This window comes from Sebastes fasciatus, chromosome 6 (assembly GCF_043250625.1).
Source record: "Sebastes fasciatus isolate fSebFas1 chromosome 6, fSebFas1.pri, whole genome shotgun sequence".
Lineage (NCBI taxonomy): Eukaryota > Metazoa > Chordata > Actinopteri > Perciformes > Sebastidae > Sebastes > Sebastes fasciatus.
Genome location: NC_133800.1, coordinates 15,317,955 through 15,332,092, shown reverse-complemented (window position 1 = coordinate 15,332,092; position 14,138 = coordinate 15,317,955). Strand labels below are relative to the sequence as shown.

The window sequence follows — 14,138 nt, the reverse complement described above, 5'->3', positions numbered from 1 at the left end:
TCTGTCAGTACTCTTTGCCAGTGAGTAATTGCTTACTTCCTGTCTTTCCAGTACATTAGCATCCTGGAGCTGCTGGGCTCAGTGGATATGATGTCACGGAATCTGCCGTACAGGAAATACAGACCCGCGGTCCACGTTAACAAGAATACCCACATATGGTGTGAAAACACTTTTACAATATGTCTTTGATTTTTGAATGCCACATATGACATTTTACCACCCTTGCATGTGTTGATACTTAATATTGCAGATTGTGAAGTTGACTCTGAGCTTCTGTTGTCGGACCTCGCAGGTGGAGGTACGTGATCACAGGCATCCTGGAGGTGGATGTGAAGCCTCGTCTCCACATGTGGTCATGGCAGCACATTCGCAGTCACCGGCAGATGGTGAAACGCTACCGAGAGCTCTACAAGGCCAAAATCACCAGCAAGAAGCCCAGCGAGGAGCTGCTCAAGGAACTCCAGGTGGGACAGGGCTGAACTGAGCTGACCTGAGCGGGGGGATGGGAAGGCGATATCTAGTGTCGCACTTTTATCTCTTATGTAGGACTGTCCTCGACCAAAGAAATTCTTAGTCAACTACCACTCATTCAATTTTATTTCATAAGATTCTTGGAAATAAGTCATTCAGCATGAAAAAAAGCATAATAAATGACTAATCATGTAAAGAAATCTTAGTCAGTTAAGACCAAAATGACCAATTAGTCGACTAATCGACTAAGAGGGGGCAGCCCTACTCTTCAGATCCTTAATATCTGAACCACTGACAGCTTCATATGATATTAGGAGAAGGGGTGAACACAACATTTTCTTTTTTTTCTTTCAATGTCGCCAAGTTCTGGATAAATTTAAGGCTTTGATTATTAGAAGAAATGTCTTTCCCGCATTATAATGCTTTGATTTCAAATAGATAAAATGAGTACATTGCTTACATTATTTGGAATTCTGTTGTTAAAGAATTTACCACACATCCATTATTATTAATATATATTTGTTTGCACATGCTTTGACAGATCCTGTATCTGTCAAGCTAGTAAGATGTATTTGAATTTTATGAAATTGAAATGAGGATTTGTTGGTGCAGAGGCCAAAGTGGGTAGATAGGGAAGGGAAGGGAAGGGAAGGGAAGGGAAGGGAAGGGAAGGGAAGGGAAGGGAAGGGAAGGGAAGGGAAGGGAAGGGAAGGGAAGGGAAGGGAAGGGAAGGGAAGGGAAGGGAAGGGAAGGGAAGGGAAGGGAAGGGAAGTGTGTTTGATAAGTGTGGCTTTGAGTTCTGGACCTTTTTGACTAACTTTTTATCTTATTAAATGTATTTCTGGTGGGACATTACTGCTAGTGCACGTTCAGACCTGCTGTTTCTGCCCCATTGAACGCTGGCAAATACCTACTTGACTACAGTAACCATAATTCATTGCCTGTATGAAATGTAAATGTAATATAATATGCAAGTAGTTAATTACAAAGATATTCCCTTCTCAATATCCTTTCAGTGATGCTTTGCTCTAGCCATAATTACCCACTTATCTTGTTTGCAACCCTGTAAAAGGATTGATTGAAGTGCATCTGAGATTGATTGTGTACCTCAGAGAGAAATGCAACATTAAATCTAAAGTCTCTTCTCTGCTCTGCCCAGTAAGCATCATCTTTTCCATTCCTGTGATTAATAGTGGACATTTAGTAATTGATGCCTTCCTGCATGGAGTAGCAAGAAGCCGCTAAAAGCTCTAATCAGCTTGTCTTGTCTATTCCCAGGAGCCTGAGAAGACCTTGGATATTTTTAACATCACGTTGGCCAGACAGCAGGCTGAGGTGGAGGTAAGCTCTGTCTCACCTACTGAATAGCTGGCAACTTCACTTTGTGTGCTTACTTTGTACTGTACTGTATCTGTAGAATAAACCACAGTGACTACAGTATTGTAGCTACCAAATTCTGTGCTCAAATATCCTTTTAATCCTTATATCTCCACTATTCTACTTTCCACGGTTACAGAAAACAATACTTTTCCATTCATGCCAATGGATTTAAGAACAAAATCAACGCAGAAATGATGCAGAGTACAATTCCTTTTTGGAAATGTACTGTATGTTTCCACTAATATGACCAAAGTGATACAAGACTAAGCACAAAGCAGACAGTAGTAACCGTTGTCAGCATCTAGTGGTTGAGGTTTTGGCTGAAGTGTCGCAACTGTGATTCTTACATAATATTGGCTTTCCTGCACAGCACTTTGGTATAGACTGTAATTTTACAGAATATTTCTCATGAAATTTATTGCTAATAAATATTGATTGAAAAATTATATTTAGTTTTGGATTAATTTCATGTGACACATAATGCAGTAAACATGTCCTTCTTTGATTTATCTCTGTACTGACAAACTGAATAGAGAAAACTGTTTAAGCTTAGCCTTAATACTCAGATGGAAATATGCCGAAGTCAGCTGCCAGCATATGGAAAACATTTTCTATACAAATAGTTGAGCTGTTTTAATCGCTCTGTGTCAGGGTAAGATAGTGCATTTCTCATTTGTTTGAAAATTGTAAAAAAGTTTAAGCTCTCAACTGTCTGTTTTTTACTTCCCCAGGCAAGCAAGGCGGGCCTACACATTTACCGTACAGGGCTCAAGATGGAGGAAGAGGAGACTCAGGGTTGGGTGAGCTGGATGTGGAATTGGGGAGGAGAGGCCGCTACAGAAACAAATGAGCCCAAGACCGGAGGTAGGATGTAGAAAACAGCAAGACATGTACATAAAAGATAATATACACATGTGGCTAACAAGACCAAAGCAAAGTGCTCCAGTGTATTTTTGTTGTAACAGTTTATTGTGTTAGCCAATGCTTTTCCTTCTCCTCATAATCTTTCTATTCCATTTATTCCCTCTTGCCCTGTTTCTCTGTCTCAGGTTTTGATGAGCTGTTAACCCCCGCTGAGAAAGCCAAACTCTACACTGCCATTGGATACAGTGAGACCGCTGCGAATCCCAACCTGCCAAAGAATGTGAGTCACTTCCCCTCGACACCCACCTGTCAACTAATAATACACTTCCGTTTGGCTCTCCATCCCCCTTAAAGGAATACTTCACCTCCAAAATGATCATTTGTGTATCAATCACTCACCCCGTGTTACCTTGAATTCTTGAAGAGATCATTATTTCTCTTGCATGCCTCCATGGTGAACAATGAACGGAGAAAATTCTTGATGAATTGAAGTAAAAGGGGGCTGCGTCTGACAACAGGAAAACTATATCGAAACATCTGTTTACAAACTCACACAACTCGTGCAGTATAATCCAAGTCTCATTCATCTAGTCGTATGCTCACTACTTCCCAAACACATGCATCTTCGTCAAAAACGCTTTGTACTCATTGCCTGCTCAAGTGTGAGACTGTTTATGCGGAAGTGTTTTGAATAGTACGGTTTTAGTGAAGATGCATGTGTATGGGAAGTAGTGACGATACGATAGATAGATAGATAGATAGATAGACAGTAACTGTATTGATCCCGAGGGAGATTCAAGAAACTACTGGATGAATGAGACTTGGATTATACTGCATGGGGTTGTGTGAGAGTTTGTAAACGGATATTTTGAAGTGCAGTTTTGCCGTTATTAAAGGTGGCTCCATTTACTTGAATTCATCGAGACTTTTCTCCGTTTTTTAATTCTTCGTTCACCGTGGAGACACGCGAGAAAAATAAAGTTTTCTTCACAAATTCAATGTAACACAGGGTGAGTAATTGATATACAAATAGTCATTTTTGGGATGAAGTATTCCTTTAAACAATATTACTAAGATCAAAATGCAAATACTGTATCAGACACTTTGATTATGTACTATGTTGTCATTTGTTTATAGTTTGAGGACATGAAGGTGAATTTCCACATGGAGAGGCTGACCGTGTCCTTCAAAGACAACAAGGACAAAAATGAGATCATCAGGCTGACTGTGGGAGAGCTCAAGTCCGAGCTCACACAGAGATCTGGAGCACAAGCCATCAAGTTTGTCATAGCTTTCTGTTTTTTTGGGGGGACATCCATGGTTTTGATAATATTTGTACTACATATTTTGAAGAGTCTGGTCTCCAGTGCAAATAGTATAAATAGTTTTTTCATTTAAAAAAAAAAAAGAAGCATTTAGCACAAGTACTTTTGTTTGTGTTTCATTAGAAAATGAATAGATAACCTATGAATACAATATTTAAAAAAACACTGATTAGCAAATTATCGCTAGAACCAGTAGAAGCAGTTTGTGGTTTTACTTTTAGTCAATTAAATTACAATCCTCCTTAACACCAAATCCCTGTAAGGGAATGTTGTAGCTGGTCTTTTATTTATTCAGCAGGGTGGACAACATACAGCCACCCCTTTTGCCCCAATACAGTATATCTCATCCTTAGGATCCTGGCATGGGTGGCACTGACATTTAGTTTCTTTTCCTCTTTTTATCAGACTCACAGCCGAGCTTACTTTGTTTGAAGTCACCGGCCTGGCCATTGACCGGCCTGCACCCATCATCCTGTCATCAAGGAAGGCAGCCACAGGAACAGGGACCCCGCTGCTCATCTTCTTGTTTGAGACCAACCCGTTGGATGAAAGCGCTAACCAACGGCTTCATGTGGAATCACAACCGCTGGAAATCATCTATGATGCTGTGAGTGGTGTCTGTCAGTGTGCATGTACAGCATGAGCATTAAAAAAAACATATCAAATGTATTCTTTGTTTGTGTGTCTGTGTAGACAACAGTGAACGGCATGTCAGCGTTCTTCATGCCTCCTGACGACCTGCAGCTGGATGAGCTCACCAACGCAACCCTCATGAAACTGGAGCAGTTTAGAGACCGCACAGCCACCGGTTAGTTGCACATACACGTACAAACATCTGCTGTATATCACCCTGGTCTCAACTCTCTGAGACTGATTGTTTACTCAGATTGTTCGATGAAGTTTCAAGCTCAAGTTTTTCTTACAATGGCATGATCATGGTACATTCAGCAAGGCTCTATGATATTGAAAATATATCATACTGCAATTTAGGGATGAACATTTGAAAGGTGTTTCACCATTTACTTAAAGTTCCCATGAAATCAAAATAGGTGTTTAAGTTGTTTTATCACGTATGTGTTGCGCTGGCCGTCACCTATATGCCAGTATAGGGCCAATGAGGTCGTTAAGTAGGTATTTTCAATGGTATTTTAGAGTTCGTCATTTCCTGGAAAACGATAAAAAATGTTGATGACTCCTTCTGGACTCTGGGGCTTATACTAATTTTGCATCCAGTTTAATGCTTTTAATATAGACACAAGCCTACTATTGGGATGCATCAGTTCCATTGCATGAATGAGCCCGCGTCTCTCCTTCACAAGCAGCTCTGCTGGCTTCGGATTGTGGCTCATACATGTATTGCCTCACTCCAAAAACAACTTCTTTGTGGTTGTTTTCTTCCTTCATTTTCACTCCTGTCTGATTCGTTGGTGAAATCCGCTGGCATAGGCGATGGTGGTGGTGAGAAGTTCTCGACAACAGAGAGCAGGCTGTCCTCAGTGGGCAACCCCCGGGTCTGAGAAGTGAAGCCAATGCTGAAGTGCCTTAAACTTTCAATCTTTCTAATAGCCAGCAAAAAGAAGTCTGGTTGTAAGAAGTCTATGAGAAAATGAGCCTACTTCTCACTTGATTTATTACCTCAGTAAACATTGTAAACATGAGTTTATGGTCTCAATCGCTAGTTTCAAGTCTTCTTCAATACTGCATGATGTTCATTTAGTAAATTATGATCCCATTTAGAGTCAAATAGACCATAAAGCAGGATATGCTTTAGGGCGGGGCTACCTTGTGATTGACAGGTCACTTCCACGGTGTTTTCCGGTCGGAGTGGTCCGTGTTTTCTTCGTAGAACCTTAACCCTTTCACAGTGTGTTTTCAGTTCATGAAAGTTAATATTAACATTTTGGTTGCCTAAAAATGTTTTATTCAGCGCTCGTTGTACTTAGCTCCACCCTCTTTTATCACTTCTGGTTGCAAAAAAACATGATGGCAACGGCCAAAATGCCGAACTCAAGGCTTCATGGAAACTTCAACGTATCAGTGTTCACTGGACCCACATCTGCTATAAAATGAGCAAATTACTGAATGGCATGTTTTCCATCCAACTAAATTCAGCCATAACTAAATCAGTGCTTATTATAGATCTATGATCATAATCTGCATATTACAAACGTGATGCAGACCGTAGTACTTGATGTTGAACTTTATCAAGATTTGTTTCTATCATCATCATCAATGAAATAAAAATAATAGTTATGCCATGTAAGTCTACTCTGTTTGATCACAAAGCTGATCTATTGTTTTGTCTGTTCTGGCTATGATTGATAAGTTAATGACATTTTGTTTTTTTAGGTTTGATGTATGTGATCGAAACGCAAAAAGTTCTCGACCTGAAGGTGAACCTGATGGCGTCCTATGTCATCGTTCCACAGACGGGCTTTTACAACGGCACTCAGAACATCCTACTGTTGGATCTTGGACATTTCAAGGTCAGAGAGTGCAAAGCTTGACACTGGGCTGAAAAACCAACCCACACAAAATTGTGTCACAATCCTTCTTTTGAGTTTGAGTATATGAGCCTTTTGGGTTGTTTTCCAAAGGCTTCATTTGAAGGCGTTAGAGATACAAAGTTTGAATATTTTGATGTTGTTGTCTTTCCAGATGTCCAGTCAAAGCAAGAAGCATCTGCCTCAGCTGTCAGCGTTCTCCAGCAACATTGAAGACATCATGTCCAGAGCATACGACTGCTTTGACATACAGCTCAGCAGCCTGCAGTTGCTTTATAGCAAACCAGGTACACATGACACGAGAGCATGCGCCTGTCAAAGGTTGTTTGAGTGTTTATTCAAGATACTGTTTGAAAGTCGGGAAGCTCAGACTTTTTAGATATTGTCAATACATTTTACATTATAACAGTTTATACAAAGAAAACTGGATTGGGAAAATTCAGTGGTTAACTCTAGTTGGCTATACTTTGTCTTGAAAATAATACAGACGTTTGAAAATATTGTCTCAAAGCATTGAAGATGTTTGGTGTTAAGGGAACGATCATACATATACATCGTTGCAACAAAAACGTTTTGTATGTGTTTGTTTTTGTGTGTGAGGAATAAAAAGAAATGTAAAACATTTTCTGTGTGTGATAGATGGCGATTGGAAAAAGGCCCGTAAGCAGAGACAGTCACCGCTTCACATTCTAGAGCCAGTGGATCTAAAAGTGGTTTTCAGCAGGGCGATGGTCGTCACAGACTCCCGCATGGCAAAGTATGTTTTCCCCATATGTCCAGTTATTTTCTTTCCCATGTTATAAGGGTTAAAGATGCTTCGCACACTAAAGTTAAAGCTCATACGTTTGCGTGTCTATTTCTGTGTTTGTAATTGTGTTCCAGATATAAGATGTCTGGAGAGCTCCCTCTGCTGTCTCTTCGTATTTCTGATGTCAAACTTCGAAATGTTCTGGAGCTGGTAGACAGTATCCCACTGCCTGAGAGCAGACCTGCTGCACACGGCTCTGCTCCATCCGCCACTTCAAAGGTAAGAACAGCAGGATGCTCCCTAGATGGCCCTCTTCGGATAAATTACCTAGAGGGAATAAAACAAAATAACGATTTTGGGCAAGAAAAAAAATGTCTACAGTTTAGTGTTGTTGTTCTTAGGAGAAATAAGAGAATGGAGAAATAAAATAAGACGGGTATTAGGGATGTCACGGTGAGGAAATTTTCCCACCGTTTAATAAACCTGTGACAAAACTGGTGTTACCGATTACACCGGACATTTTACAAGAAAAGATGACGGTCAATATCTGTAGAGCGCTTACTTTGATCTTTAACATTGGATGTCTGGGTGTCTGACCTCTCCGGTCAAGCTTTCGCTGCGGGGCCGCAGGTTTCCATCCGGTGCCGCCGCCCTGTGCACACCGGCTGTGACCGCTGCATCCTCTGCACGGCTTCATACCAAAAGTTTACAGATTGCCTTATTAACGTTATGGTTCCCTATTATCATTGGGTTTAAATCTGAAATATTGCCGAATAGGCGCTTTTGCTTTTCACTTTGTACTTTATTGATAACAGATTTAAATTAATTCAGTGTGTTAATACATTTTTGCTGATATGGTTCGGTTTTGGTGTTATTTCCTTCTCAGCCAAGGCAGTTCACCCCGCAGCTCACTCCCAGAAGACATCTGAACTTAGCTGACCACCGCTCCTCTATCATGTTCGAGTCATGTGAGACCATCAGCATCACCTCATTGGGTAAGACACGCTGCACATTCTACCACCATGTCCTCCTCGTTCTGCACCACCCGCGCACCCACAATCATTGCGCTACACACCTTGTAACACTCTGTATGTGCGTACCTACAGTATAACAGATGGGTGATTGTGTGTGTTTTTGGTTTTTGTCACCCCTCAGGGTCAGAGGAAGATTTGTTCTACGATGCTCCCAGCTCTCCCGTCGAGGATAAGACATTCTTCCCAGACAACCCCATGCCGCTGCGCTCTGTAAACTTAAGCAAAAGAAAAAGTTCAGATGGTCAGAAGAACATGACGGACTTCGTCATGACGTTTGAAATCAGTGAGGTACAGAGAGGTCTTGTTGAAATAGGTGACAAACACAGTCTGTGCTGCCGTCTTTCCATTATCTAATCTGTTTTTCCTTTGTCCCTCTACATGTTTTCTTCCTCCTCTTTTTTCATCTAGTTTTCTGTTCAGTTGTGTCGTCTGTCTGGGAGTCAGGAGGTCCCAGTGCTCCACTTGGACATTGAGGGTCTGGGCACGGAACTGAAACTACGCACCTTTGACATGACATCCAACACCTACCTACGAGAGATCTGCCTCAAGTGCCCTGAATACATGGGTCAGTAGATGCTTGCAAGACTGTGTGTCACCTCAGACAGTTCAGGAGACAATGGACCTCATGCAAGAACATCTTCGTATTCTTGTCTTAACTTTGTCTTACTTTTTTTCGTACCGCGGGCTCGTACGAGTGTGCCACGTCAGATTTCAGCAAACGCTCCTAACTTCAGATAACTATGTAAGTGACCTGCGTAAACATGATGAATGCCATCTTTGCGTAAATGAATGTGCATTCATGTGAATTGTAAATTAGCTTAAATAACGCCCCAATGATACCATATGAGGCTATACGTCCTCTGCTAATATCAGCGCGACGACATGCTCTTTTCCAAGAGCCTGATCATGGGGCCTGACATGCATCCAAAACAAGTAAATCAGCCATGAAGCGCCTGGTTACACTTCCCGTTGACCTTATTATATACAGAGACAAAATAACCTTTGATTAGCGCATAATTTAAGTCGTTTTGCAGTTTGAGATGTTCATATGGATATTGTAGTGTTATAGAATAGCATCATTGACCAATTTAAATGAATCAATTAACGCAAAATTGCTTCAAAGTAATAAAATATCCAATGCATTAGTAAAAAACGTAGGTTTGGATGACAGCAGACTAACTGCGCATGACTCCTACGACCAGTCTGGACTTCTCGTAAAATGTGTTCGTACCCAAGAGAAAATTCAAAATACAAGAAAATTGGTGAATGCGACAAGTTCTCCTAAATCACTCATACAATCCACTTAATATCAAATCTGTTCGTACGAGTGGTCCTTGCATGAGGCCCATTTTTCATAACTTAATTTGGCTAACGTTTGATGAATACAAATATTCTAATAAGCATTTGTTAAAAGTCAGGTGAGTCTTGACTGCAGTATTTATTTGTCCTGTTTTATGTGTTTCCTCCTTGTATAGATTCTGAAGATAAGCAGGTTCAGCTGATCACCACTCTAGACAACACAGAGGTTGACCTGCTCACCCTGGAGTATATTAAAGTATGTGTGATACCATACGTTAAAATAGACTCATTACAGATCTGTCAGTATCCTGAATGGTTATTTTCCTAATGATGGTATTAGGAAATGATGGCTTTCTCATTGAGGACTGTATGTCTTTTCTAGGCTGATAAGACTGGCCCGGAGTTCAAGTCTCAACACCACAACACAGAGCAGCTCATCAAGGTGAGCGAAATGTTAATTAACTAGTTATTCAAATTGAGATGCTTCTATGTTATTATTTCTGCTGTACTAATACACTAATATTTTAACATTTTGACGTTGCATTCCCCATCAGGTGACCTTCTCATCCCTGGACGTCCATCTCCACACAGAGGCTCTACTCAACACCATGAACTTCCTCACCAACCTCCTTCCCCCATCCACTAAGAAGGAGGGAGTGCAGGAGGAGCTCCCCACCATCCCTGAGGAGGACGAGGCAGAGGCAGAGAAGGAGGGAGAGAAGAAGGAGGAAGCTACTGTACCAAGGAAAAAAAGTAACAGGACCTAATAAAGCCTTTCAGAAGCCATCATTCTTCTGTGGTTGTCTTCACTATACATCTTTAATTACTTGCGTTCTCTTTCTCGTCACCTTTTTCTCGCAGGTACAAAGAAGTCAAAGTTTGCAGATGTGGTGAATCTGCACATCAGAGCTGATCTTCGCTGTCTGAAGGTTTTCATTCGAGGACAGAAAGCCAGGATCTCTGAGATTAGTATCGAAGGTATTGTGACATCTCCTGCTCCCAATATATTACATTCAGTCCCTCTCCATTGCAATTTGTTGATATTGCTTGTATTGTCACTGTTTCTTCAATCATAAATGGTGTTGCATGTTTACTGTGCCCCTCTGATGACCCCCGCAACAAGCCTGTTGCTACCTAAAGTTCCTAAATTGTCTTATGATGCAACCTTTCTCATTTGGTCCTCCTCATCCAGGTCTGGTTTCTGAGGTTCTGATGAGGAAAAAGGAGATGGAGGTTCTGGCCAACCTGAAGAACATTGTGATCCTAGACTGCGACAAAGATGCGTTTTACAAGAAGGTACAATCAGCAAGTGGCCTTCTTGGACTGCCTCTTTCTTATATATTAATGTATTTAAATCTATATTTATACTTCTTTTCTTCCTGTGTTTTTAACTGCTTGTGTTTCTGGCATTGATAAATGTTGACCACTAACGCTACGTTCACACTACGAGCGACAAAAGCAACACAATGGCCGGCATGGCCAGCTACATTATTGGTGAGTTGCTGTTGAAATGTTGCTGAAGCGCTCGTAAAGTGTAAATAGCACTGGGAACAGACTGGGAACTGGCTAACGGCCTTTTTTAGATGGAACAAAACAAGGTGAAAGAAAAATATATGATTGGTTGATGCTTCACCACGTCATTGGAGCACTGAAACATTTTTAAACCAGCTCAACTTTATTGGTAGCGCATCACGTTTGTCACACAGCGACAAGTGTTGGGCTTCAGTTTGTAGCTTCATGTCACCGGCTTCCAATGAAAATGACTTGTAGCCTGTTGCTGTGTCGCTCGTAGTGTGAACACAGCTTAAGCATACGTCGTTCTGGATACCAATTGTAGCTGACTGATGATTCTGACTTGTGTTTCCCTGTCAATCTTTAATTCTTCTTGTCTCTCATTCATTTCTTAGGCTGTGTCTATAGCAGATAAGGAAGTGTTTGCCTTCCGCATGGTAAACTACACAGACGCAACAGAAGGAGACGCCTATCTGGACATGTCTAAAGTTGACACCTCTGTCACGCTGACTGTGGGATGCATCCAGGTCATCTTCCTCAACAAGTTTGTCTCCTCCATACTGGTAAGAATCACATTTTAACAGTCGGTCCCATTCAGTTCATTTGTGACGGATGATGATGGTAGAGCTTCACATGCAGTATTTCATTAATATGCATTCTTTCCGTTTCTTTTATAAGGTAATGATAAAATGAGTCAACATTTTTAAAAGTGCCATAAATCTAAATTTAATAAAAAGTACTTAACTAACTCTCTTAAAACTAATGATGAATATACGGATTGTTCATTTTTCCTTGTACCAAGTTTTTTCTGCATTCCAATCTCAACTCCAATTAATTTCTCTCCTTCATTCTGTTGTTTTCGTTTCTTTCTTCCTCTCAGGCCTTCATCAATAACTTCCAGGAGGCTAAAGAGGCCCTGGCCGAGGTGACAGTCCAGGCAGCGGGAAAGGCAGCGTCAGGTGTGAAGGAGCTGGCAGAGCGGACCACCCGAATCGCTCTGGACGTCCACTTCAATGCACCCGTCATCTTCCTGCCACAATCCTCCTCTTCCTCCAATGTCATTGTAGCTGACCTCGGTCTGCTGTCTGTCAAGAACCGCTTTGCCAAGCAGCCCTTTAAAAGTGATGCTAAGATCCCGCCTGTTGTGGATATAATGACTGTGAGACTGACTGACCTCAAGATGTACAGGTTAGAGGCCAGCCATATTTAGGAATTATGATTAAATGTTCTCATTTACTCTTGTCTCTCATTACTTGTGTGTTGTTGCTGCTTCCAGGACCACGTACAAAGATGAAGGTTTTCAGGGAGAGACCGAGCTGTTGATGCCGGTCAGCCTGGACTTGAAAGTCCAGAGAAATCTGTCATCCAACTGGTACCACAGCATACCTGACATAGAGATCACTGCTCATCTTAAGCCAATGAGTGTAAGTAGTGCTGCATGGTAACATGAGAAGGAAGTTATTCATGGTATGGAAGTCATGGAAGTTATTCCATCTCTTTCTTGTTAAATTCCTCCTATTAGATTAATAATTAACAGGCCTACAGATAAGGATATATTATGGTTTTGTTTGTGAGGCTTATGGTGAGAATCTAACTCAAAAAACATTTTCCCAAGTCTATTATTATAATCAAAAACTGTGTCTCTTCCCAACAGCTGATCCTCAGCCAGGATGACATGACGGTGGTCCTGAGGACTCTGAGTGAGAACCTGTCAGAGAAGTCTGATGCTGTTCCACCTCCAGCTCCTCTGCCCACCACTGACCGCTCCTCTGACTCTGTATCTAACAAAGAGTCCCAGGGCTCTGGAACCACTGGACCAGCCAGCAGTAAGGCGTTGTGGTTATGCTTTTCTATGTTCATGTGTGTAAAGTGGTTCTGAAAAATAGACATAAAATCTTAATGGGCAGATGAGTACGTTTGACAGGACCAGGACCACATCCTAAAATCTGAAAATGTGTTTTCTTCAAATGGAAATATCATTGTAACCAAAAACTAATGAACCTATCTAACATGTGGTTTGTGCTGTGCAACTTTGTAGGTAACACAGTGGTGACGGCTGCTGTTGTGGAGCCCCACAAAAGCAGCAAGCTGAAGAGCACGCTCAAATTAGACTTCAAGTTCGACTCAATGACACTCGTCTTGTACAGCCCTAATGAGAGCGAGGTAATGCATACACATACACACAAACATACACATGCACATACACACACAGTAAGCCAGGCACAAGTGATGTGTGAACATATAAAATAAGAAGACCTCCATCATAATTTTAGGAGACTCGCATAGCTAACACAAGCCGTGGTTCCATTCAAATATTTTTATTCGCATTTTGAAGTATCGTATTAGAAAAGCTGTGTGGAAAAGAGTTGATGCGCTAAATGGAAGCGGCTTATGGAAACGCCTCTGCGCCTCTGTCGGCGTCTTCTCGGCGTCTTCTCGGATATTCCCATAACGTGCAAATGCTTCTCTTCGTCTCCGGACAACATGAAACATGGCCAATATTAGCCGACATGAAAGAACAATTACATTTTGCCCAATTGAAACAAATTCCTGAAGACCTCTCTATTTTTCTCTCGTAGATGGTTAGATAGCCTAGCCAACTTGTTTTGTTTCCAGTTCACAACCTCTACGTTTCTTCTACTCTTTTTACTGGTAGATTACAGCCATGTGTAGCCTATAGTGCCATCTTCTGACGAAACTACACTGTAGCCGAGTTTATTCGCTCCAAACCGGTCGATGGAAACGCTTTTCTATTTTTGCAACATTTCAAAAGTTTGCTTGACAATTGAACGGCTACAGTTTAACACACTGTATTTGTCATTTATCTAGATACAGCTGTTGGATTCACACAATGAGCAGCTGAAGTTGGCAGAGTTCACTCTGGGCACCATCTCCACCTCCGTCCACATGTTCTCCGACAGCTCCATGAAGGCCTCAGTCCGCCTGTCTGCCTGCCTTCTAGATGACAAGAGACCCAGAATCAAGATGGTCACTCCGAGGT

General features: G+C 41.4%; 1 protein-coding gene across 3 annotated transcripts in view; it reads left to right on the top strand.

The window, feature by feature from the left end:
• The window catches only part of vps13a (vacuolar protein sorting 13 homolog A), a 46,187-nt gene that overhangs the window by 5,913 nt on the left and 26,136 nt on the right, over positions 1-14,138 (top strand). For all 3 annotated transcript variants that reach the window (XM_074637828.1, XM_074637826.1, XM_074637829.1), the window contains exons 12-37: positions 52-158; positions 293-464; positions 1,750-1,812; positions 2,583-2,715; positions 2,901-2,995; positions 3,853-3,995; positions 4,446-4,647; positions 4,734-4,848; positions 6,390-6,526; positions 6,699-6,831; positions 7,184-7,301; positions 7,427-7,571; positions 8,179-8,287; positions 8,448-8,614; positions 8,735-8,891; positions 9,802-9,881; positions 10,008-10,067; positions 10,180-10,378; positions 10,487-10,603; positions 10,818-10,921; positions 11,533-11,700; positions 12,018-12,325; positions 12,414-12,561; positions 12,792-12,963; positions 13,176-13,300; positions 13,967-14,136. In XM_074637828.1, coding sequence (XP_074493929.1) covers positions 52-158; positions 293-464; positions 1,750-1,812; positions 2,583-2,715; positions 2,901-2,995; positions 3,853-3,995; positions 4,446-4,647; positions 4,734-4,848; positions 6,390-6,526; positions 6,699-6,831; positions 7,184-7,301; positions 7,427-7,571; positions 8,179-8,287; positions 8,448-8,614; positions 8,735-8,891; positions 9,802-9,881; positions 10,008-10,067; positions 10,180-10,378; positions 10,487-10,603; positions 10,818-10,921; positions 11,533-11,700; positions 12,018-12,325; positions 12,414-12,561; positions 12,792-12,963; positions 13,176-13,300; positions 13,967-14,136 — 3,647 coding nt within the window. The remainder of the gene's footprint in view (positions 1-51; positions 159-292; positions 465-1,749; positions 1,813-2,582; positions 2,716-2,900; positions 2,996-3,852; positions 3,996-4,445; positions 4,648-4,733; positions 4,849-6,389; positions 6,527-6,698; positions 6,832-7,183; positions 7,302-7,426; positions 7,572-8,178; positions 8,288-8,447; positions 8,615-8,734; positions 8,892-9,801; positions 9,882-10,007; positions 10,068-10,179; positions 10,379-10,486; positions 10,604-10,817; positions 10,922-11,532; positions 11,701-12,017; positions 12,326-12,413; positions 12,562-12,791; positions 12,964-13,175; positions 13,301-13,966; positions 14,137-14,138) is intronic.